This window comes from Marmota flaviventris, chromosome 1 (genome assembly GCF_047511675.1).
Source record: "Marmota flaviventris isolate mMarFla1 chromosome 1, mMarFla1.hap1, whole genome shotgun sequence".
In the NCBI taxonomy this organism is placed as follows: domain Eukaryota; kingdom Metazoa; phylum Chordata; class Mammalia; order Rodentia; family Sciuridae; genus Marmota; species Marmota flaviventris.
Genome location: NC_092498.1, coordinates 102,260,391 through 102,286,586, shown reverse-complemented (window position 1 = coordinate 102,286,586; position 26,196 = coordinate 102,260,391). Strand labels below are relative to the sequence as shown.

The window sequence follows — 26,196 nt, the reverse complement described above, 5'->3', positions numbered from 1 at the left end:
AAGACTGTTGTACCTAACAGGACCCCAGGGAGAGGTATTGTAGCCACCAGACTGTGAAGCAAAGCTTTCTGAGTAGAATATTTAAATTACATGAGAAACCACATAACTACACCATGACCACATCACATTTCTCCACTGTATGTGCCAAAGATACATGAGTACCTGTCCAAGGCCTGGGTTATACATTAACCCAGGGCCACCCCCTCATCCAGGCTAAGAATTTACTCAAACCTTTTTCAGGGATTGACACGCATTCATTGGTCTTTGGCTTCCTATTCCTTAAAATAAGTATTTAAAGTCTTTGGTGCCTCTCCTATTTTTTGGACTTGAAGAGATTACTAAACAGATCCTGCTATCATAGTTTCCTGGGATTTACCTGAGTCTAGAGACTCATGGAAAATTCTCTCTCTCTATTTTTCAGCTGTATTTTTACTCTTCTTTCCAGGGCTTCCAATCCATCTGTATTATCTTTTATTTTTTCTTCTTTGACTACTACTTTTTTATTTTAGTACTGGGGATTGAACCTAGGGGCACTCTACCACAAGCTATATTCCCAGCCCTTTTTGTTATTTTTTATTTTGAGACAAGGTCTTGCTAAATTGCCCAGGCTACCTTGAACCTGCAATCTCCTGTCTTAGCTGCATGAGTCACTGGAATAATAGGCATGCACCACCACTCTTGTTTTTCTTTTATTGTTTTTTTTTTTTTTCCAGATTAAAGACCATTCTCCTTATTAAACATTCTCCTATTAAGATTTCAATCTCTACCTATTCTATTCTTGTTTATTTCTTTAAAATACAGAGTTCAATACATATACAAACTATGAAAATCCACATGCTAAATAGAGTTTGAGCCTAGAATAGTAAGGCATGCTTGTAATCCCAGTGATCTGGGAGGCTGAAGCAGAAGGATTGCAAGTTTGAGGCCAGCCTAGGCAACTTAAGAGAGCACAACCCTGTCTTAAAATAAAATTTAAAAAATGATAGGGGATGCAGCCCAGTGATAGAGAGCTCCTAGGTTCAATCTCCGGTACTACCAAATAAATAAATAAATTTTATAAAAGGATGGATCTGGACTCAAGCCTATATAAGAATTAACTGGAAATAGTTCAAACTATTAAACTACTAAACCTAAGAGTTAAAACTATAAAACTTTTAGAAGAAAATAGGGCAAAAACTTCACAACATTAGATATGACAACGATTTCTTATATATTATATTAAAGACAGACAACAAAAGAAATAACCAACTGGATTTCATGACAAAAATTTTGTGTAACAAAAGGCACTAACAGGGTAAAAAGTTCACAGAATAGGAGGTCTGTAAATTGTATATCTGATAAAGGATTAATATCTATAAAATAGGGGCTGAGGCTGGGGCTCAGTGGTAGAGCACTTGCCTAGCATGTGTGAGGCACTGGGTTCGATTCTCAGAACCACATATAAATAAATGAATAAAATAAAGGTACATGCATCTAAAAATTTTTAAAAGTCATACAACTCAAAGACAAAAAAATAACCAGATTAAAATAAAACACTTTATGAGAATATGAATAACTGGAACCCTTGTGCACTGTTGGTAGGAATGTGAAGTGAAATAGCCACAGGGGAAAATAGTATAGTATTCCTCAAAAAGTTAAAAATGGGCCTAGGGCTGGGAAGATAGCTCAGCTAGTAGAATGCTTGCCTTGCATGCACAAGGCCCTGGCTTCAATCCCCAGTATCACCAAAAAAAAAAAAAAAAAAAAAAGAAGAAGGGCCTATTATATGATGTAGCAATCCCACCTCTGATTGTATAACCAAAAGAACTGAACGCAGGGTATTGAAGATATGTTTGTATATCTATGTTCATAGTAGCATCATTTTCAATACTAAAACATGGAAGCAACCTAAATATCCACTGATGAATGACTCCATAAGCAAAATGAGGTATATTTATGCAAGAGTATCATTCAGCCTTGGGGGCTGGAGCTGTGGCTCAGCGTTAGAGTGCTTGCCTAGCACGTGCGAGGCACTGGGTTCGATCCTCAGCACCATATAAAAAATTTAAAAAATAAAGATATTGTGTCCAACTACAACTAAAAAATATATATAAAAAAAAAATTCAGCCTTGAAAAGGAAGGAAATTGTGACACATGCTACAATATGAACGGATCTTGAAAACATCATAGTTAGTGAAATAAGACATCATATACTATGGTAAATAAGAATGGATAATAAGCTGTTATAGGACCCCAGTTCCTTAAACAAAGAGAAAAACAGCCGCCTGAGTGTCTATGGGTCTAAAAAGGAAACATTTTAGAAGAATAATGCCATCTTAAACAAAATCTCTCTAATTAAAAATAAAAAGTAGTTTTCTGTGTTGTCCAAATTTGTAGCAACAGACATATCTTTATAATTAGAAATAGTGAATATTCTAAACAACCAAGAGAACCCTCAGGAGAGACTGATTAGATCCTTGGTAGGTACCTGGTTGTTGACGACCACATGCACGGTGCCATGGGTGGTGTAGGATGGCAGATCGCTGAGGTGGAAGGTCTCGTACACAATGCCTTGGCCAGCAAAGGCAGCATCCCCATGCAGGAGGATGGACATTACCTGCAAAGCAGACTCCAAATGTAACACATCTTGACCACAAAACTCACAAGGTAAGTGGAGGAAATCAGTCATAATTTGCTTTTCAAAAATAATGTTTTGAGATATTTTAAAACTTAGAAAGTGGCAGGAGAGTACAAAGGACTCCAGTCCCTTACTCACCCACCTTCCTAACACCTTGGTACATTTGATACTCATCTACAGAGCCCTCAATCTTGTCATCACCTATTCTGAACATGGGAAGAGCCACAGAGCCAGTCAATTCTCAGCACCCCCTCAGAACATTCTCCTACACACCACTAGACCCTCCCATTCCCAAGAGCAATGCTGGCCACACCCACTTACTTCAGACCCCATGGAGGATGGGCTTACACTTCTCCCTCATATACTTGGTTGTAACACCTCTTTGGCTGCTGAAGCAGCACCTGTATTAGATGGGTTAACCCTGGTCACCTAATCAAGTCACTACCTGCCATTTCCCCTTAACTCACCAACTTCTTGGCAGTGAGTACAATGGTAGTATTTTATAAGGAGCAAACAGTATACAAAACATGTCCTCCTCATACCTCACACCCCCATCCCAGCTTCAGCAGCACTGACTGGTCTACCTAAGCCAGTTCCTTGGGTGGCTAACTGATGCGACTGCTGATTTCTGTTACTCCTACATATACTGGCATTCTCTGCAAGAAAGAACTTACCCTTCTCCCTCATATACTTATCTGTATTAATACATATTTATGTCTCCTATTTTGACAGGTTGTATGTAATAGATCAAAACCATTAGTTATTCAGATGATTGGGTTTTTCCAGCTGGCTCCAGTGTGCTCTGGGTAGCCTGTCTTCAGGGTACCTCCTTGCTTTCTGGAACAATTGTACTGCAGCCTCATACTATGCTATCCCTGTCCAATCCTGATTATTCCCGCAGAATATGAGATTTAGGACCAATACTTGTATGTTTTCACTAGGCCCTGTGAGCACAGAGCTAGAAAACACGGGGTATGTATGCATGTGTGCACACACACACAGGTTATTCCTGTATCTGTATGTATATATAAAACAAAATGAGCTCATACTAATACTTCCAAATTCCAACACATTTTTCTAAGCTGCCACCTTCCATGCTTATCAACACCTCCAGCGGCCAGGCACTTCACTCCCACTGACTATAGCAAATGTGCTCAGTATCCTTGAGAACCCCTGCTTCTTGGATATACATGCTGTGCCTTTCCCAAATCTTTATATTAGTGAGGGTTCTTCAGAAAAATGAACCAGTGGAGCTGGAGGCAGGTGGAAAGATTGCCTGACTTGAAGGAACTGGGCAAGCATATTCAAATTCTACAAGGAAGGGCAGGCTGAAGACCCATGTGAAGATACAATTGGAGGCTGCCAACTAGAGGCAGAATTCCTGCTTTGGAACTTCAGTCTTTCTTCACAGACTATGAGCTGAGCAGATGAGGCCCACCCACATTGTGGAGAATCATCTGCTTTACTCAAAGTCTGCTGATTTAAATGTGAATCTTGGGCTGGGGATGTAGCTCAGTGGTATAGTGCTTGCCTAGCATGCTTGAGACATTGAGTTCAGCCCCTAGCATTGTGGTGGTGGGGGGAAAGTGATGAGTGTCTGGCCAATAGGTGACACAGGACACTGCCCCCTCACACCCTCTCATGCTGTGTCTCTGCCTATGGGCCTATGCCTCTAGAGTTTCCCATCACTACCCTGGTCATCAGCACTCTGCCAAGTTCTCCTTGCCAGGAAGGGAAGGTCCATTATTTGATTACCAGGGAAAAAAATCTAGAAATTTTTTAAGCAAAATGGCATATGTTCTATGTTTTGGTGGAGGTAGTGGATGGTCACAAGATAGTTGGACAATGCACAGTGTCCGGTTTGCTCAAGGTGCCCTTGAGAGTATATAGCTTTGTCACAATGTCCAGATTGTTCTTGTTGAAAGTAAAAGCAGCTGGTATTAAATTTCACTTGCTCCTGATTCCCAAGAGTGCTGTTTCCTCCTGCAGATATTTTTCTGTATAAACTCCATCTCTGCTGACGAGGGTACCTGAGGTCAGTCTCCTTCACGTGATGTTCTACCATGCAGCAGCAACCAACCAGAATCACCCTATACACAGGTGAGGACTCTCCTTGGGTCTAGAGGCCTGGCACACTTCCGGATTCTCCTTTTGCATAGATCACACCATTGCTCTAAAGACATGCTTCCATGGACACACATCCCAAAGTTCACATTAGTATTGGGAGTCAAATCAGGTGAGTTTCACAACAGTGCACAAGGTTATGGAACAATCTAGGCCCCATTTACATGAAGTATGTAATTTTTCACAACACTGAGGGTTATATAATACACACACTAGTTTCCTGAGTTGTGAATTGAACAGAAATTGAATTATTAGAAGCAGGGAGAATAGGCAGGAGGATGAGACTTCTGTTGATGCTACTGAGGACATGCAAGGGTTTGGGACAAGGTGGACACAACTCAGAAGAAAAGCTGGGGCCAACTACATTGAGGTCAGACAAAACATGCATATAGACAGTACCACATCCTAAAACACAGGCATTGATAGCTCAGACTTGGATACATGTAGGTGTGCAACCGAATGGGGGCTAGCTATCCTCCTTGTTCTGACATCACAAAAGGACCAATTACTGTGACCACAGGTAGCAATTTTAAATATCAGTTGTCACTTTTTCTGTTATTTGATTCCTTTTCAAGATATCTCTAGCACACAAAGCTTTTTGCAAACTTGTCCCATTACTCAGCATGCTAGCAAGGTCATGGAACTGACACTGGTCACCCCAACGCTGGTCTGCCATGATAATTTCTCCTGGGACCAGCCCCTACCAGACATCCCAGTGTTGTAAAGTGGATGTGGGGGCTGCATGTCTCTCAACAGAGCTGAGGCCTCTCTGTCTTCATGTTCCTGTGGCTTCAACCAGACCATGAGTAACCTTGAGCCTGAAGCCATAGAATAATCTTTGGGTTCCTGTGACAGCAAATATCATCAATGAGTAATTGCTTCTAGCTCTCAAAATCACCTCAGCCTGCTCTACTAGACTCCATTCTCTAAGCTTCCAAGCTTAACATTAATAGATTTACAGTATTTTAAATTGCAGAACCCTAGGAAACTAATCCTTGGTTTCACTCTATCAAAAGGCCTGTCCTCCCTCCTAGGCACCTTAACTGACCTGCTGCTCTGGTCCAATCTACCCTCCACCTCTGCTTGCACTTCTCATTTCAACAGAACGTTCTTCCCTTCCCTCCTACTTAAATTCTGCCATTGCTTCAACTAAACAGGACAAACACCTGTTCTATCAATAAGGAATCTGACTGCCTTTTATTCCTTACCCAACTAGAGTCCACTGCTATCACTCATCTTCTTAAGTTCTTTACAGTTATTCTGCAGTTTTGTTTTACATTGCATTTTTTTATCTTCCAGCATTAATTTCTTATATATATTTGATTAAAAAAGCAATATTAAAATTATGAACACTTTTTAAAATATAGAAAGGTATATATGAGAAAGTAAAAACCCCATTATCCTACTACCCAAGAGCAAGTAGATTCATATATGTGTGTTTCCGTGTGTGTACATGTAGGTACATGCTCACATTGCATTCTTCTATTAGCTTCTTGATACATATTCTTTTTCTAAAAATACAAGAGAGCCTTGAGAGCACGTTGGTGGTACTACTTCACATATCCACAAGAAAGCACATAGTAGATATTACAAATATTTGATTTTTCTGATTATTTGATATTTTGGTTGGGATCTTAATGTTTCCCAAAAGCTCATGTGTTGAAGGCTTGGTTCCCAGCTGAAGGTACTATGGGGAAATAGTGGAAACTTCAGGAGTGGTAGGTACCTAGTTAGAAGAAGCAGGTCAGTATAGGAGTGCCCTTGAAGGGTATGCTGGGATCCTGGACCCTTCATTTTTTCCTAGCTGCCATGATGTGACAGCTTTCCTTTGCCATGTGCTTCCCACCATGCTGTCTACCTTGTGTGGTGATGGATTGAACTCACGAGCCAAAATAAACTTTTCTTCTTTACGAGTTGTATATCTCAGGTATTTCTGTCACAGCAACAGAGAGTTGTCTAACACACTTGGTTTTCAGATCATCATTTAAATAATAAGAACTATACAATTTGTTACAAATAAGAATTTTATCCTGAGTTTAAATAAGGGCAAACAGTTGCCTATGGAGGGATTCAACAAGAGCAGGCTGGCCAGCCAACATTCAGTATTCACTGTCACCCGTAGGAAATGCCAAGGCAGGACCCCACCTGTCCTTAGAGCTATATCCACCTCCAATGTTGTATGGAGCACTCTCTGATATCTGTCAGTCCTACACTTTCTCCTTTAGGTTCACCCACACATTTTCCTTTCAAAGACTTTTCTTTTCAGTGAAAATGCCTTTTTCCATCAATGGTAACTAACACTGACTCCTCTAGACATGGCGAAGACATAAGCCAACTTCTTGTCTAGTTCTGATAGTTATAACTTGGGAGAAAGTATGTCTATAGTAGAACTGCTTTATTTACTACTGTTACTCTTTTTTAAAAAATTGGTTTATAGTATTTTAAAATTCCAGAAACTTGTGTTTCTTGGAGTCGGGGCATGTGTGAGACATGTCCAGGTCTCTAGCTACAGTGGTGAGCGGAGCTGTGTATAATGTTGGGCTCAAGGGACATGCCTCTTAGGTCTTGGGGGGAGGGGCTCACCTTTTTCCCTTCAGTGTCTCCACAATAGAACTGCTCAGCTTTGGTCTTGCCCATGACCACAGGATCAGCAGCCTCCAGATGGGAAGGGTTTGCCACCAGGGACAGGGTGATATTTCGGTCAGTCACCCGATTGATCCTGCGGTGATACATGCCCAGGTGATACTTCATGTCTCCGGAACCCTGACAATGCAAACAATAAATAAGTCTGATGCCAGGAGATGGTCACTTGTCATGATAGCCCTTCAGATGGATTTCTACAACCTGGACCCTACTATGGGAGAATGAGGCAGCCTTTTCCCAAGATTATCCCACCCAGGGCACAAGGAGAGGGCCTCCCAATCAGAGGGGATGTTCTCAGCCTCAGGAAGAGGAATGTGGGGCTGCCCAGGGCTGGGGTGGGGTGGCAGCATTGCCTTCTAATGAGGAAGGCAAACTGCAAATGATTCCAAAGAGCTATGATTCCACTAAGCCTGAGAAACCACTGGAGCTAGGAGATCCCATGTGGATTCAGGATACCATGCTGGATGTGTTGTCATGTGGGAATCTCACCTCATCCGCTGCCTCCAGCTTTGAATCGAACTGACAAAAAATCTGCTCCAACTCCTTCCTGATGACATTTGCAAGCACGTTCAGCCGTCCCCTGGCACACAGGGCAATGTAAGTAGATCCTTAGGACACAGCTACTCCATCCCCTCTTTTCACCCAGCATCAGGCACTTCCTTGGTTTGCAGCCCCAAAATAGTTGTGATCCAGAGCCAATATGGGAACTAAGCCCCTGGCCTCTAGGCATGCAAGGTCACTCTACATGGGCAGCAGAAAGTATATAAATGCCTCTGGCCTCTGGCCACATTCCCCTCTATCTTTTTCTTCAAGCTAGACCCTTCCAAGGGCACTGGGGTTTAACTTTTATAAAATTCAACACAAAGCCAAACATCAGTCTGAACCACATGTGGCCTTGGCTGTGAGAGTGACTTTCTAGTTACACTGACACAGGGGTGCGAGAACCCTACAGACCAAGACACTCTCATGTATCCCATGCATCCTCAGCTCACTGACAAGCACTTGAGGAAGCAGCTGCTCACTTAGGGTCCCCACTTCTGTGCTTCCAACATACCACAGAGCCCAGAGGTACCTGTGTGGCATTCCCATTATTACATAGTCCACTCCATTCTCACTCGACTTGTCGATGATGGTCTTAAGGGCGGGGATCAACACTTCACAGCCTTCTAGACCAAAGCGCTTCTCTGAAGACCACTTTCGGTGCAAGAATTCCTCAAACCTGGACAGGGAACCAAGCACCTTGAAGAGCAATGTCCCCAGGGTCAGTCCCAAAGTCACATTTTCCTAAATAATCAGAAAGTCCTTCAGAAGCCAATTATACTTGCCTGGATTTCCTTTCATGTACATGCAGCTGTGGCTACCACCCCCACATCTGCCCACCCTGGTAGAAAGGCCCACAAAGGCCACACCCCACAGATGGGCCATAGATACCCTGAGAGCTTATGCTCTATACCATACCTCGTGGACCGCACAAGCCTGGCCAGCAGGGTCCGTTTCTCCTCATTGGTGAACTGCATGATTCCAGGGGTCTCAAACTTCTGCCTGATCCACTGGCATTGCTCTAAGTCATTAATGAACATGAATTCCACTCCAATGTGCTGGCAGTAGGCCATCTGTCCCCCCACCACAAACAAGGGATACAGTCATTAATGAACATGAACTGTATACCACTGTGCTGAATAGGTCATTTGCGTACCCTCCTATGCCCCAGAAAAGGCATGTTTAACTAAGCACATAGCTGGATGATGAGTACCAATTGCCCACTCACCCAGAAAGCTGGGGAGGAGCTGGTGTGATCAAGAAGGCAAAGGTAGAGTGGGTGCAGTTATTGAGCAGCAAAGCAAACAGGCCCTAATATGGCCAGAGAGACTTCCCTCCTGGATGTCTTCATAGCCACAATAGCCATTATGGCCCCAGCACTGAGAGTCCCAGCTTTTGGGTCAGTGGCTCACAGCTGTGACCCTATTTGGTTTTCATTTAAAAAAAAAAAAAAACTGGCTGACACAGGCAGTTAAAAGACTTGCTGGATATGGGGTCAAGTGCCTGTTCTCTTCAGGGTGGAGGTCAAAAACAGACTGCCTGGTGGGGTGCAGGGATGCGTGTCTATAATCCCAGTGACTTGGGAAGCTAAGGCAAAAGGATCACAAGTTTGAGGCCAGCCTCAACAACTTACCGAGGCTACGCAACTTACCTAAGCAACTTGGCAGACCCTATCATGAGATAAAAAATAAAAAGAGCTGGGGGTACAGCTCAGTGGTAAAGCACCTGAGTGTTCAATTCCCAGTAACATTAACAAATGAAATAGAAAAAAACCCAGACGGCCTTAACTCACAAGTAAGGCCACCCACAATATTCTAGTCATTACTCAAAGTGAAAAGAAGGAAAATCATACCTAGAAATCAAAAGAAAATGATGCTGGGAAAATTCCTGGTTATTTAAGGTGTTTGTTTTGGTACTGGAAATTGAACCCAGGGCTTTATGCATGATAAGTAAGTGCCCTCCCTCTAAGCTACACCCCCCAGCTCTTTTTACTTTGAGACAGGTTCTCACTATTGCCTAGGCTGACCTGGAACTTGGAATCCTCCTGCCCAATTCTCATGAATAGCTGGGATTACAGGTGTGTACCACAGTGGATGGCTTTTAAGGGACTTTGATTAATCCCAAGCCATACCTTCTAATGACATCTAAGATGATAAAACTGGAAACTTCTAATTAAATGAGATGCTATCCCTAATCTCAGAACTGACATCAATCCACTGTCCCATCTCACCTTTGCAGACGTGAGGGGACCCAGCAGAAGAAAGTGTGCCTTTGTAGAAACAATTCCAGAGAGGCTACTAATGCCAACTGTCACAAAGGCATAAGCATGCTTTCTTCTGCTGGGGTCCATGTGAACAGCACACCTAGCAAGTAGCTCCCTGTCCACTTCCTCATCCTGAGTGGCCAGCTGGTAAGGAGTGCTACGGAGGGAGAACTCTTACCTTTGTCACTACTGTACCCACCTTCACATAAAATACAGAATTATGGGTCAGGGTTGTGGCTCAGTGGTAGATCGCTCGCCTAGCACAGGCGGGGTGCTAGGTTCGATCCTCAGCACCACATTAAAAAAAATAATAAAGGTATTGTGTCCAACTACAATTAAAAAACAAAATATTAAAAAAAAAAACACAGAATCATATTTAGGGCATTGCTCAAGCCCCTACTTTCTTTCTTTCAATAGGCATGATTTCCATTACTGAACAATTAAAAGCTCAGAGGAAACTGCTGTTTAAAATCTCTAGCTGAGTGCAGTGGCAAACACCTGTAATCCCAGCTATTCGGGAAGCTGATGCAGGAGGATTATAAGTTGAAGGCTAACCTTAGCAACTTTGCAAGTCCCTATCTCAAAATAAAAAAAGAAAAAGGATAGGGGTATAGCTCAGTGGTAGTCATGGCTGGGGTTCAATTCCCAGTGCTGTGCAAAGGAAAAACAAAACAAAACAAAAAAACACACACCTCTAGAAATTGGTTTCTCTTTGATGTTATCAGCACCATTTTTCTTAACTTAGAAAAGATTCTAGCCAGTGGATCATGTGTTTTTCAATGTCTTTGGCTTAATACTCTGGAGTCAAGGGTGGCGAGTGCTGGGTGCTAATTCTTACTTTTACTCTCCAGTTAGACAAATCTAGGAAGCCAAGAAGTAGCACTTCCTCTAATTTTTTTCAAAAGTTGCAAGATGACCAAAGATTATATCACAACCTAACACACACACACACACACACACACACACACGCGCGCGCGCGCGCGCGCACACTCTCATATCAATGTAAATGAAGCATCACCATCAGGCAAGGTGGTGAGGGGTTTATGCACATGACCATATTCTATGCTTAGTGTACTCTGGGGACAATATTTGCTGTGGACTGGACCTTCTGGAGTTCAGGTTGAAATGTCCCAGACAGGAAAAAGCTTAACACCAGAGTTCTGTTCATCAGCTGTGCAGAAAGGAAGGCATCCTTTGAACATGCTGTTTGATCTCTACTCCTTCATACTATGGAATCAGAACTACTCAGGACTCAGGATACAGTGGAAGTTGACTATAGGGGATTTTACAACCTCCCATCCCTGATTATGCTCTTGGGAAGGAAGGTGTTGAGGGGCCTTGGAAGGAAATGGAGACACTATGGCTTGTTCTGGGATATAGCTTTCCAACCACAGAGCATACCTAAGGAGCAGATGCTGAGCTTCTTATTCAGACTCCTGGGAAGAGAAGGGAACTCTTGGTGTAGATGGTTATCATCTGACTGCTGTCCTGAGAGGACCAGATCAACAGGAACAACAACAGGGAATAGGATGGGACATGTGTGCATCCAAGGTACTAGGGGGCAGGGTCACTTGGAGGATGACTGGTGTATGGGGCACTATCTGTGGGGACTAGGTGACAGGAGAACTTCCAGATCAGCAATAATGTGAACTACACACTGCTTAATAAACAACCTAAAAACCTTAGTAATTTAAGCTTTCCTGGTAGAAACAAATGGAATTAATTTTTCTACTTTATTTGACCCAATATATTAAACATATTATCTTTTTAATACTGAAAAAACTATTCAGATATTTTGCACCTTCCAAGTACTCAATAGTTATTAGTGGCTTGTGACTCCCAAGCTGAACAGGACAGGACCAGAGTGTAAGGTCAGTGCAGTGATGGTAGTACCAGTCAATGGGAGGACTCAAAGTCAGTTCACCTCAGCTGAGCCTTACACTTTCCCTCCATTGACCACTCTTTCTGGATGACTTCTCCCTCCTGATGCTGGCACTGAAGTATGGTTTCTACCCCTTCCTCTCCCACAAGCTGAGAAGTGAATGAAGCAGCTCTAAGCTACTTGTACAGTTGTAAAAGGCTTGTCACAAACTACAGAAAGTGCCTCATCTGACATTCAGATCTTTTCTACCCAGTGTGGAACCACTGATTAGAATTTTAAATCAAGCCTCACTAGCTAGAGTCTGGGTTAATATCTGGAGTGGAAGAATTCTGGCAGAGGGGACCCTGGCTGATTCTACAGAAGCCCCTCAGGGAGTGGGCTGGCAAGTGTGACTCAAACTGGAGTGTTAAGGACATCAGGTGCCATCAATGGGTTCACAACTATAAACACCAGGGGCAGCACTAAGTAACAGTTATGGCTAACACTAGGCATGGGGGCCTCTCATACAATCCATTCTCCCCTCTGAAATGGGCACAGCAGTCACCCTTTTACAGATGACAGTGGCAACCACTAGCCAAGGTGGGAAGAATAGGACACAGGCAGCCTGATGCCAGAGCCAGACTCTTAGCTGCTATCTATAATGTGCATGTAAAGGTGTCCCCTGAGGAGGCAGAACACCAACAAAGTCCAGAAAGAAGCGGGGTGGGGAACCAGAGAAATAGAGGGAGTGAGCAGAAAATGAATAGTCATCAACAACTCTCCTGAGACCAGTGATTATGGGAAGTGATCTCTGCTCCAAACCTGTTTCTTGGGTGGACAGGACTCTCTAGGAAGTACTGCATGTCTGAAATAAACTCCTACTGGAATTTGTAAATACAGGGCTTCTTTTTTTTCCTCTATGGCTAATCAAAACAAACAAACAAAACCATTGGGTTTCTATCTATGAAATAGTAAAAAATAGTTGCCTTTTACCTCACAGTTTTTAAAAATATGGAACCAGGGAAAGGGAAACTAGTCTTGAGGGCACCCAACCAATGCAGGCTCTTAGCAAGTCTACTATATTCTCCTAAAAACTGTATGGCGTTCTTACCTCCAGTCGACGGATGATTTCCCGCAGAGGAAGTGCTGACTCCTGTCCACCGATGAAAGTAGTAGTGGGTAAGTGGAAGACCTTGTCGAGGTCAGACTCATCCAGGCCATAGAACCCTGCAGATGATGAGGGACAAGGCACAGCCATGCAGGGACCACAGTTTACATAGAAAGGGGAAGGGATGCCCCAGGGGAGCAAAAAGAGAAAAAAAAAATCTTAAAAAAAAACCCTGATATACATGAAAGTAAGTAATATTTTACAGCCAGAAACAGAAACTTTAGCAGTAAGTGGGAGCTGAAGACTACTACTGGGTGTCACAGGTAAACCAGAATAAAGCTCCTATTATTCATGTATTAGTCCAATTATTTATAATTAGTGTACCAATTATTTATAATTCGAGATAAATTTATTTCAAAGTCCCCAAAATAAAAACCAGTTTTGAGAGTGGGAACAGAGAGCCATGAGAAGGCATTGAGAAAGTCAATCAAAAAGCAGAATTAAGAAGGGAATTAAAGTAGGAAACGAGGAATTGATAGAGAACAGCACATCATATATGAGTTACATAACAATAATATGTGTGTATGGTGAGAGAAAGAGCTGGGGGACTAAGAAATGGGGGAGAAACAGTCACCCAGGGGCCGAGCAGCCTATGGAAGAACTGCCAGTCATAGCCACACAGGGCATCAGAAAAGGGGTAAATAGCCCCCACCGGACTTAAATATGGGCCTCTTCCTGGAATTCCCAAACTGAAGTCCTAAAGATGCTCTGCAGAATGTGTTCATAAACACAGGCGTACCCTTTCTCTCCCAGTACAAAACACTCTGAAAAACTCACTAATGTTCACTGGAGTACTCTCTATAGGGAAGATGCCTCCTCATCCAAAAGCATTTTTTTCTGATAGAGAGCAACAATAAAAGGGCTCTATTTTTGGCATTCCATGCTTGTTTCATCATTATTGAAAGAGACTGTAAAATGGTACCAAAGGTTCTTTTTCCAAATTGACATCTACTCTGAAATAATCTATTGACTAGAAAAGGGCAAGAACACACTATAAGAGTTACAAGCACTTGCATACCTCACACCAGCACTTTATGAGGCTCTGGAAATGAAAATTGAACCTGAAAACAAGGACTCTGCAGAGTCTCCAACTACTAAATGGATGAGATGAAATATTCTGTTTCTTGGCCAAATTAAGTGTAAATAAGAGCTGCTGTGAAATAAACATCCACAACTATGGACATGAATCTTTGGGATCAAGTCCAGGTCACCACACATGTTGGGCATATGCTCTACCACTGAGTTACATAACCCAGCCTTTTTTTTAAATTTTGAGACAGGGCCTTGCTAAGTTGCCCAGGCTGCCCTCAAATTTGCAATCCTCCTGCTTAGGCCTCCTGAATAGCTGGGAATACAGACGGACACCACCAAGCCCAGCTTTAGGGTAGGTGTTAAGTCCTAAAAGCAAGCTCTTTTTTGAGTGTTTCCCCCCCCCCCTTTATTAAAACAAAAGCCAATCTACTTTTTTTAACCTGAAGAATAGTGATGGTAGAAATGGCTTAGTTAAGTTTATCCACCTGCTTCCTCCTGTTAACTCTACCAACAATAAGGACATAACAATCACTGTGCCTGAGTGAAACAAACACCTCTCACCACTTATAGCCCAGCTTGCAAGTAATAGTTTCATGGTATTTATGGAGGAAAAACAAAATTATCTTTGAGAAACTTCTAGCTGATGAAAAAACTCAGGCCAGGGAATAGAGTATCAAAGCAGTGTTTTCTGTTTTGCTTTCCTGGGATTGGAACCCAGGGCCTTACTCATGCTAGGCAAGCACTCTATTACTGAGCTACATCCCAATCCCTTTTTGTTTTATTTTGAAATAGGGTCTTGAAAAGTTCCTGAGGCTGACCTCGAACTTGCATCCAGCCTTCCTCAGTCTCCAGTAATCCCCTAGTTGAGATTACAGACATGCCCCCATTGCACCCAGCTAAACTAGTGCATAGTTTGTTTAGAAAATAACTGGATTGCAAAATTAACTAGTCAAGTACATGCCCCTGGGTGAGAACTGAATATTTATTGCACTCTCACAATATAAAGAAATGATAAAGGGGACTCAGCAAATGACAATCTTCTACTTTTAACACTCTGAATTCACAGTTTCTGGGCTGTGTAATGAGCTTCAGAACCACTGGCTCCATTTCTAGTGCTTCAGCCATTTGAGAAATCAAACCTACAAATGGCTGCTTTGGGAAGGTGGAGGTGACATATTTTTCCCTATCCCCCCCTTAAGTATAATTCAAAACCCTGGACATTACATGCAAAACAAACTTAATCCCCTGAAAGGTAGAAAAGGGCAAAACAGCTAGGGAAGTCCCTGGGTTTCCTTCTGCTCCAATATCCCAGATTTGAAGCAGAAGAACCAGCATCTCAGAAATTCTCAGACGTACAAATAACCAACACCCAAAAAAGTTGCTCTCTATCCAAAAGGCCAGGAGTGGGACAGCCTAGCAATACAAAAACCTTTTAGACAATTACATTCTTCATCAGCCAAAACCCCTCAGAAAACACTATGGTCCTACTGCTACACTCACGAGGCTCTTATGAGCCCAACCTCCAACCTTTACCTGGGGGTTTAAAAAATGGTCCACGAGGTAGTCCACATTTCCTCCCTGGGAGATAATGCAGCAGCTCCTAGCTTACCTACAGGAACAAGATAGTGCCTCCTTTCTCTCCCAGCAGAACAATATCCAGAGGAGGTATGCTACTAACAGAAGATTTATATATAAGATTCTAATGCTTATAATTCTTGAAATATCCTAGTTTCAACTTTAAAAAAATCACAAGAGGAATCAGGAATATCTCGGATTGAATGAGAAATGATAACCTACAGACACATCATGATGATGAAGATATTAGAATTACCTAAGATTTTAATGGAGCCATCATAAAATGATTTCTATGAGCACTTTCAAACATAACAGTGACAAAAAGATACTGAGTCACAAAACAAAGTCTTAGGAAAAATTTCAGCTTTGTAAAAAACAACTCACTAGAGAAGTTCAACAGAAGAATCAAGGGTTAGAGAACAATGAATGTGAAGTCAGAGGAATAGAAACTAATGAATACAAAGAAAACAAAAAGTGAACAGAGCCTCAAAGAAATGTGACACACTAATAAAAAAACTGCATACACATATGGATCAAATTCTAGAAGAGAAAGAAAGGGTGGCTAAAAAGGTACATGGAAACTTGCTAGAACAGCAAGCTTAAATCCATGGATTTAAGAAGCTGAGTGAATTCATAGGATAATCCCCCCAAAATACATGCCAAAACACAACATAGTTAAAATATCTGAAAATTAAAAACAAAGAAAAACTCTTGATAGCTCCCATCATAAATAAAGTGACACCTTAACTATAAGAAAAAGCCAATTTGAATGACAGAAAACCTTGGAACATAAAAGGAAGTGGCATCCTTTCCCCCCTTTTTTGGGTAGTACACGAGATTGAACCCAGTGCCTTTGTACATGCTAAGTACATCTTCTACCACTGAGCTATACAACCTGCCCCAAAACATGTTATTTTTAAAGCGACAGTCTTACCGATAGCATGTGATTGGGTCATATAGTTTTTAAATCTACTCTTCTAATAAATATTAATTAGTATATATTTAGACTATCTATCTATCTATTTATTTATTTATTTTGGTGGTAGTGCTGGGGATTGAACCCAGGGCTTTGTGCATATGAGGCAAGCACTCTACGACTGCTATATCCCCAGCCCTGCTATTTTATTTTTGTTTTCTGTTCCATTTTTCATTTCTATGTGTTTCTCCCCTAACTTCCTGAGGCCCAAACATCTTTTTCATTTTCATTTATCTACAGTGTTTCTTTTTTCACATACTAGAGGTTGAATCCAGTGCCTTATAGATGCTAAGCAAATGCTCTATCATTGAGTTATACCACCAACCTCAACATTTTATTTATTTTTAAACACAGACTCAACACATTTTATTTATTTATTTTTCTACATGGTGCCAGAATTGAACCCAGTGCCTCAGACATATTAGGCTAGGCAAGCACTCTACCACTGAGCCACAACCCCAGCCCAGCAACACATTATTTTTTAAAAATATTTTTTAGTTGTAGTTGAACACAATAGATACTTTTATTTATTTATTTTTATGTGTTGCTGAGGTCCTTGCATGTGCTAGGTGAGCGCTCTACCACTAAGCCACAACCCCAGCCCCTCAGCACGTTATTTTTAAAGTGATTATCTTAAAATAGTGACCGACTGTCTTATTTATGGTTGGATCATATATTTTTAAAATCTACTCACATATATTTGCCTTCTAATTAATGCATTTAGATGATTTATATTTAATATAGTTGATACTATGTTGGGACTTAAGTATGCCATTTTATTTTTAATTCTTTGTTCCATTTTTAATTTCTCTGCTTTTCCCCCTGCCTTCATGTAGGTGGGTTAAACATTTATTTGTTTTTTGGTTTTGGTACCAGGGATTGAACTCAGGAGTGCTTTACCTCTAAATCACATTCCCAGCACTTTTGATTGAGACAGCTTCCCTAAGTTGATGAAGCTGGTTTTGATGTGGAATCCTCCTGCCTTAGACCCCTGAGCTGCTGTGATTACAGGCATGAGTGAATTAAATGTTTTTTTAATAATTCCTTTTTTATTTATGTATGGTGGGCTTTTTTCTTTTGTTTTCTTTGTATTACTAGGGATTAAATCCAGAGACTTGCACATTCTAGGAAAGTACTCTACCACTGTGCTACATCTTCAGCTCTTTTTATTTTATTTTGAGACAGGGTCTCTCTAAATTGCCCAGGTTGGCCTTGAACTTGCAATCCTCCTGTCTCAGTCTCCAGAGCACTTTGGATCACAGGTGTGTGCCATCACACAAGACTAGTAGCACACTTTTCAATAGCTGAAAGAAAATATCCAAAAATATACTGCAGGAATGAAGAAGAAATCAAGAAATTCTTAGACGAAGGAAAATTAGGTCTGCCCTAAAAGAATGGTCAAAGGAAATTCTTAGAAAGAAAACAACAAATTGAATTGTAGAAAGAATTAAATATACATATACACACACAAAAAAAGAAAAAGAAAAGAAAGAAAAAAAAATGTGGGTAAATACAAAGATGGCTCCTTTTCTTATTGGGAGTGCTGAATTATGTCTGGTGGTTGAAGCAAATGTACAACAGTCTGGTGTGACCTAAAAGCATGCATAAGAAATATTTAAGGAAATATTATATTACAAATTGTGAAGGATAAAAAACTGTAGAACTATAAGAGGAGGTAAGGTTTCTACATAATCTGAGCTGGTAAAATTAACATCAGTAGTTAGTGATAAGTTTTGTCTATGTAATGTAATACCCACGTCAACTAGAAAAGCTACAGAGATTTTTAAAAAACACTATCTGTAAATAAGTAGAAATAAAATTTTAAAAATACAGATATAAAAAGCCATAGGAAGACAGGGAATAAAAGCAAAAAATGAAAACCAACAAAAAGAAAATAAAGAATAAACTATTAAACAACTAAAGAAAATAAAGAATAGGGTTGGGGATGTGGCTCAAGTGGTAGCACGCTCGCCTGGCATGCATGAGGCACTGGGTTCGATCCTCAGCACCACATAAAAATAAAATAAAGATATTGTGTCTACCTAAAAAAAAAAAAAACTAAAAAATAAATACATAAAAAAGAAAGAAAAAAAAAAGAATAAAACTGTATCAAATATGATACAGTATGAAAATAAAAGGGTGGACAAAATATACTATGTAAACCTTAATGAAATGAAAGAACAACAATTAATGTCTGATAAAAATTACCAGAGACACAGAAGACATCACATTATGAAAAAAGATCAATCTAACAAGAAGACACAGCAATCCCAAATGTGTATATATCAATTAAGAGAGCTATAAAATATGTGAACCAAAAACTAATAGGACTGAAAGGAGAAACAGACAAACCCACGTTTATAGTTGAAGACTTCAATACCTCTCTCAACCAATGTTTAAAAAACCTATACAGAAAGGCAGCAAGGACATAGATGAACTCAATAACTATCAACCAACAAGTTTTAACTGACAACTGGGTAGGGGAGCACAACCCAGCTACTCAGGAGGCTAAGGCAGGAGGATGGCAAGTTTGAGACCAGCCTGGGCAACTTGGCAAGACCCTGTCTCAAAATTAAATAAAAAATGCTGGTGATCTAGCTCAGTGGCAGAATACTTACTTAGCATGCCTGAGGCCCTGTGTTTAATACCCAGTACTGCTGCCCACTTCCACCCCACCGCAAAAAAAGACTTAAAACAAACCTGACATTTATTTGTTTATGCTGGGAATCAAACCCAGGGTGTCATGCACAATAGGCAAGTGCTATATCATTGAGCTATACCCCCAACTAACAATAACATTCAAGTTGCCATGGAATATATTTCAAAAATTTTATACTGGATCAAACAAACAAATGTGGTAGAACTGAAATCATACAGGGTACATTCTCCAACCATAATGAAATCAAACTAGAAATTTAATAACAGATGACAAAAAAAAATCCCCAAACACTTAGATACTAAAGAACACACTTCTAAATAACCCAAGGGTCAAATAAGAAGTACCAAGGGATACAAACTAGAAACAAACAAAGAGCATAAATCAATGAAACTGAAGAACAAAGCAACACAGAAGCACAAAATGATACTAAGTACAAGTTCTCTGAAAATAACAAATTCCTTACAAGACTGACAGAAAAAGATACAATTCACTAATATAAGGAATGAAAGAGGATGTGACCCCAGACTCCCAAGATATCAACAGCCCTATGACTAAAAATGAAATATAATTCATAAATAAAAAGCTCCCGAAAAAGTAATCTCTAAGTCCAGATGGTTTTGCTGGAAAATTCATATATTCAAAGAAATAACACCAATTCTATACAATATCTTCCAGGAAACAAGGAACACTTCTCAACTTCTCCTAAATGGATCAGTAAGTTTAACACAATTCCTATCAAAATGTGGGCAAGTTTTTAAGCAGACACTTATTCTAAAATTTACATAGAAAGGGAACAGCCCTAGGCTAGCCAAAACAACTTTGAAAATGGAAAATAAAATTCAGCAGCTATGATAATTGAGACAGTGTGATACCATGGAAGGATAGATACAAGAGTAAGAGAAAATAGAAAACCCAGAAATAGATCCATATGAGTCCTACTGATTTCTGACAAAGATACAAAAATAACTCGATGAAAAATATTTGGTATCTAGGGCTAAGAGACTTGACAACAAAAACACCATACCTAAGAGGAAAACTGATAACCTGGATGTCAAAGTTAAACGTTTTTGCTCTGCAAAAGACTCTATTAGCCAAAGAGTGGAAACAATCAAGAGGTCTTTCTGTGGGTGAAGAGTTAAAAGTTAACCGCATTACATTCATACAATGGAATTCCACTCAGCAGCAAAAAGGAACAAACCATGATACACATCAATCTGAGGTTATCGTTAGAAAAGTACACTGACTGAAAAATGCCAATCCCAAAAGATTATATACCGTGTTTCCATTTGTATGGCATCTGAAAATGATGGAATTACGGAAATGGAGAACACAATAGTGGTTGCTACCGGTTAAGCATGGTGTGTAGGGTGGAAAGGAAGGGATCTGCGGTGTCCTGCCGCAATGTGTGCTGCAGTTTTACAAACTAGCACCACTGAGTGCACCAAACTGGCTAAAGCACATAAGATCATTCTTTTATTTCTTAGAACTGCACATGAATCTATAATTATCTAAAATAAAAAGCTGAATTAAAAAATAGCATCTCACAGATATATGTCTAAGACAGAAGAAAAAGAGAACATCTTAAGGGAAGCCAAGAGTGGAAGGAAGAAACTGGACACAGGTTGGGGGGAGGGTAGGTGGGAGGAGATGACAGCAGGCAAATGGCTCCAGCACTTCAACTCTGGATTCCTCAAGGGTGTTCTGCCCAGAACCAAGGAGGTCATATGAAAAGGGTTCCTAGAAAGTTTTTATTAATACTTTTCTTGTCCTTCAAACATGGAACATTTTGGAAATCTTGTCTAAAATGCCCAGAAAACAGAATCTGGAAGAATCCAGGGTCAGCCAAAGCCACAATACACAATGTGGAGGATGGGAAAAGCCACCATGCAGAGCTGATATAGCCTCAGGTTCCCAGCTGGCTGCAGCAGGAGCTAAAGGTGAACTATGCTGAAGATGGAAGCTTACAGTGAAGCAATGAAGAAATGCAAATCTAGATGAAGGATGCTCTTCAAAACACAAATTGAACAGAAATAAATGACACCAGATACATAGCTCCACTTATTGGTTAATAACTAAATAAAGGGGGGATAAAAGGTATTTCCAAACAATAAACTTTAAAATGCTAATAGAAGTTGTGTCAACTTTCCCCAAATGACATGCTAGGAAAAGTTGCACATCCTATTCAAATGAAGTCCTGAACTCCAGAAAGGTGAAAGGCTCATTATTTTCATACCTCCTACTGTTAGCATTCGAAGTCGTTCCTTGAAAACTGCAAGATCTGAGAGGCAGAGTGGGGTAGCATGGGTGAGCGCAGAAGGAAAAAGACAGGTGAAAGTTAGTTTAAAACCCAAACACCAAACCCTATACCATTATCACAGTTAACAGGTAGCACAGACACAGCCACATGGACACACACACTGAAGGAGACAAGGGTGGGTTATGTAGTCAGGGGATCAAACATTGAAAGTTGTTTTGATAAACGTGGGACTCGTTCATAGAACAGCTGGAACAAGGTGAATTAGAAGGGGCAGCCCCTCCACTGACACTGGGAAGCCATCAGGCAGCGTCGTTTGATCTCCTCTCCTAGCCTGCAGAAGGTGCGAACACAGTGCTTTTCTGGGAAGTTACATACACTCCTGTTCTAGGCAACTGTGGGATGAAAAACAGAGGAAAAGAAAATGAAAAAGACTGATTTGTAGGGTAGCCATTTATCAGAACAGAATTCAGGTAGCTGTCTAGACTCGCAACTTTAAGATTCTGAAAGATTCTAAAGAACAAAGAGAGTCCTTGGTCTTGCCTCACAAGATGGCAAAACTGGAATAGAGAAATTGGTAGTTGAGAATATCCTAAGAGTCCCAGATATACACAACTGGGCATAGCTGCACATTTTCTTTCTACCTGTGAGCTTTTCAGCACATTTCTACCCTTTCTATACCATTAGTGAAAATCAAGATATTTATCTAGATACATAAAACACCTGACCCACATCCTGAATCTGGTGGCTAAGGGTCAGGAAGGTAGGTGGTAATGGATGCATAGAAGGACTGATGGTTCAGCTAGGAGCCATGGTCACTGACACTGTGAATGCTCACGACCTTGGGCATGCAGAGAAACGTCAATTAAATGCTTCCTTTCATGCTAGTAGTGAACAATAGTTGAAGAGTACAGGTGTATCAGAGCTGGAGGAGATGGAGCTGCTGAGGATGTAGTTATGGCAGTTCCAAATGAAGCACAGGGAAGTGAAGTTGGAAGCTAGTGTGACAAGGTTAACTAGTTCCTGGTGTCTAAGTCAAAGATCTTCTTAAACATTAGGAGTTGCTGAGTCCTTTGTCACTGTAATCCCAGCAACTCAGGAAGCTGAATTAGGACGACTGTCAAGTTTTGAAACCAATGTAGGAAACTTAGAGATTGTCTCAAAAAAAAAAAAAGGGGCTGGGGAAATAGCTCAGTTGGTAGAGTGCTTGCCTTGCATGCACAAGAGCCCTGGGTTCAATCCCTAGAAGGTGGGGAGGGGGATGTCTTCGTGGCCAGGACTCATTCACCCGAGGGGTACCACACCCATCATGCACTATGATTTCAACCCCCTTGGGTATGACCTTAGCTTGGCCTGTCTCCCAAGGCACTGAGGAAAGCTCCCATGGTACGCCTCATTAGTTCTCTAAGGCTGCACACAAGAAGCAATGTTTGCTATATGAACTGCTATCACTTGAAATTATAAAGAACAACTTTATTTTTAGCTAATATTTTTTATCATCAAAGAGTAAACAAGAGAGCCCTAGAAGGTCAAGAGGATATATGTAAATGTTGTCATTATTCAATAGACTGGTAATGACACAGGGGCAGAACTAATTCATCTTAAGTAGCTAAAATTCTGCTACATTTTTGAACTTTTAAGTTGACTTTTTAACTATTAATTCAAGTTCACTTTCTGAAACTGGGTGGGTATGGGATTACATAACTGTAATCCCAGCTATTCCAGAGGTTAAGGTAGGAGAATCAAGAGTTCAAGGCCAGCATCGGCAACACAGCAAGATTCCATCTCAAAAAGATTAAAAGAAAAAAAACATTTCCTAAAACTGTTTTAGGAATTTATACACACTAATGTATCCAAGGGAAAAAGAGTCATTTTCCTCAGAAATATTTATAAAATTTGTTATCTGGGATTCTTGTTTAATAATGTCTGAATCTCACAGTAAAAGAAAACCTCAATTTTTTGTCATTGTGAAAAATTACATAGAATTTGAATAAAAACCACAAATTATGGCATTTTTAAGTGGGAATTTAATTCAAATACTACACTTGACAAAGAAAACTCAAGGCAACAGTTAATGGGAAGCCAGGCACGGTGGCACACGCCAGTAATCCCAGCAGCTCAGGAGGCTGAGGCAGGAGGATCATGAGTTCAAAGCCAGCCTCAGCAACAGGGAGGTGCTAAGCAACTCAGTGACACCCTATCTCTAAATAAAATACAAAATAGGGTTTGGGATGTGGTTCAGTAGTTGAGTGCCCCTGAGTTCAATCCTCAGTAGCAAAAAAACAAAAAAAGAGTTAATGGGAATAAGACACCACCTGTTCCCATCTTAATATGAGCAAGGAAGAGATGACTAGCATAGAATACAAACCCTAAGGCAACAGTGTGTAATCATGCCTACAAGTCAATCTGTTTCCAACAAGCAGTATCCTGCCAAAAATGGCAATGAACCCCTGGGACTCACGGTCTGGAAGTTTCCATTCCTAACACTCCAAGCTGGCATTTTGCAATATACTCTCATCTCTAACTTGGCATCCTGACCCATGATCCTTCATTAAGTCCAGCTGGCAAATTTCTCCCTATGAACCTTCCTACTAGACGACCTTGGGGTGCCCAATCCTTCCTTATCTCAACAGGGCCCACACAGGATACAGGAGAAAAATCTACAGAATCTCACCCTGATTCGTGGGTGATGGAAAATGTGTAGTCAAGGCATCTCATATCGGAATGCAACCCTCTTTTCCAAGGGAAATATGGTCCACAGTACAACCTGGCACAAATTAATAAGTTCTGTGTGCACACAATTATCTGGTGGTGAATCTCGCTATCCTGCCCTGAGTCTGCTGAGGTTCTTGGAACTGTAAGAGTGACTGTTAACTCTGTTACTTTGGAAACCTGGGGAATTTCTGAGAAGTGAAACTAGGTACCGTGCCCTAAATTAGCTTTCCCAGTTTTTTTCAAAATTGGTTTAAAAATGAAACTCAAAGAAATAAATTGCACCTAATTAAAAAAATTCAGGGTGGACACCGCCCTGTTTGCACCACTTTCCACTGGATGCTCAGCTAATCTAGGGGGCTTCTGAAGTGGCATCCTTCTCCTTTCTTCATCATGCATAACATGCTCCATGGGGGCATGAAGAACCACATTCAAAGGCAGTCTGTGATTGCTGTTCTGAGCCTCAGTCTCCCCTAAGAGAAGAAGAAACTGTCCAAAAGAAGCAGGGAAGGACAGCTAATAAGAGGAATGGGAGCAAATCCAGCTCTGGGAAAGCATGCATGCAACTCAGGACATGTTGCACTCAGTCTCTAATCTAGTTGGTCATACTCACCTCATGGCCCTGTGATATCTCCCACACAGATCATGACCCAGTCACATATGCTCATTGCATGGCCCCCTGACACAATATGCTATCAGCACGGTTCCTGACCAGTCACACACACTATACGGCCCATGACAACTTCATTACATGGTCCCTGACCCAGTCACACACACTCACTCTGTGGCTCCTTATCCCACCTCGTTCTTACTGAGCAGTGGGGGTGGAATTTGCTGTAGTTTTCCTGGGCCTCAAACCTCCGCCATGGTGCCTGAGTCCTCACTTCTTGGTTGTAAGTTTCTACATTCGATGCTCCATTGCTTCTTATAATTCAGGTGCAGTTCAGCTTCTCCACTACTAACTCCTATGTGATCTGGGCTCCTTGCCTGACCTCTCAGTTTCTGAGTTCATCTCATTACCAGTGAGTCCAGCAGCTACTCATCTGGAGACTGTTCAGGGCATATACAGCTCACACACAGAGCATGGTAATAAATTCCAGGCATTACTCTAAGGTTTATTGTTTAAACAACCTTAGGAGGTGATTCCATCACTTCTTACAGAAGAGGAAACTGAGGCACAGAGCAGGACTCCAACCCAGGGACTGTGCCCTCAGAGCCAGGTTCACTGAGCTAAGAATTGATGCAGGATGTTCTGCAAACTTTCTAGTGGTCACACTGGACCTGTATAGAAGGTAAGCATTCAAGATCAATTTTCCTACAGACTCAAACATCTAACATGTTTATGCTATTCCTATCTTTTGTACTTAAAGAGTTTATTATTTTTAAATCATACTGTTTCAAATTTACAAATAGGGACTACATTCTAACTCTTCCTTAGTAGTTCCATAGGATTCCTCAAAGGACTTCAGGGCCACCTTGTGCATTTTAGCTTCATAGTTTATAAAGTCCTCGGGACCACTCACGCTCATTGTGTCTTTGCTGAATTGGGAATCACAAACCTCAAAGGAGTACAACTGCCTAGACCATTATCCCAGGTTAGACTACAAGCTGAAGCCTCAGGATGGCCTAGAAGAATGATGGAGAATGATACCCAGATTCTAGCCCCACCTCGGCCACTGATAGTATAAGAACTTAAGAGACTGGGTTTGACCAAAGCCCTTGGGGTATCCCTTCCAACTTGCCTTGATCTAATTAGTCTGAACAAGACAGGG

General features: G+C 41.0%; 1 protein-coding gene across 3 annotated transcripts in view; it reads right to left on the bottom strand.

Moving 5' to 3' along the window:
• Ogdh (oxoglutarate dehydrogenase) overlaps positions 1–26,196 on the bottom strand; it is an 84,836-nt gene that overhangs the window by 23,685 nt on the left and 34,955 nt on the right. For all 3 annotated transcript variants that reach the window (XM_027938300.3, XM_027938299.2, XM_071614419.1), the window contains exons 5-10: positions 13,160–13,275; positions 8,843–8,997; positions 8,457–8,603; positions 7,874–7,964; positions 7,325–7,504; positions 2,468–2,596 (exon numbers count right to left, since the gene is read on the bottom strand). In XM_027938300.3, the coding sequence (XP_027794101.1) occupies positions 2,468–2,596; positions 7,325–7,504; positions 7,874–7,964; positions 8,457–8,603; positions 8,843–8,997; positions 13,160–13,275 (818 nt within the window). The remainder of the gene's footprint in view (positions 1–2,467; positions 2,597–7,324; positions 7,505–7,873; positions 7,965–8,456; positions 8,604–8,842; positions 8,998–13,159; positions 13,276–26,196) is intronic.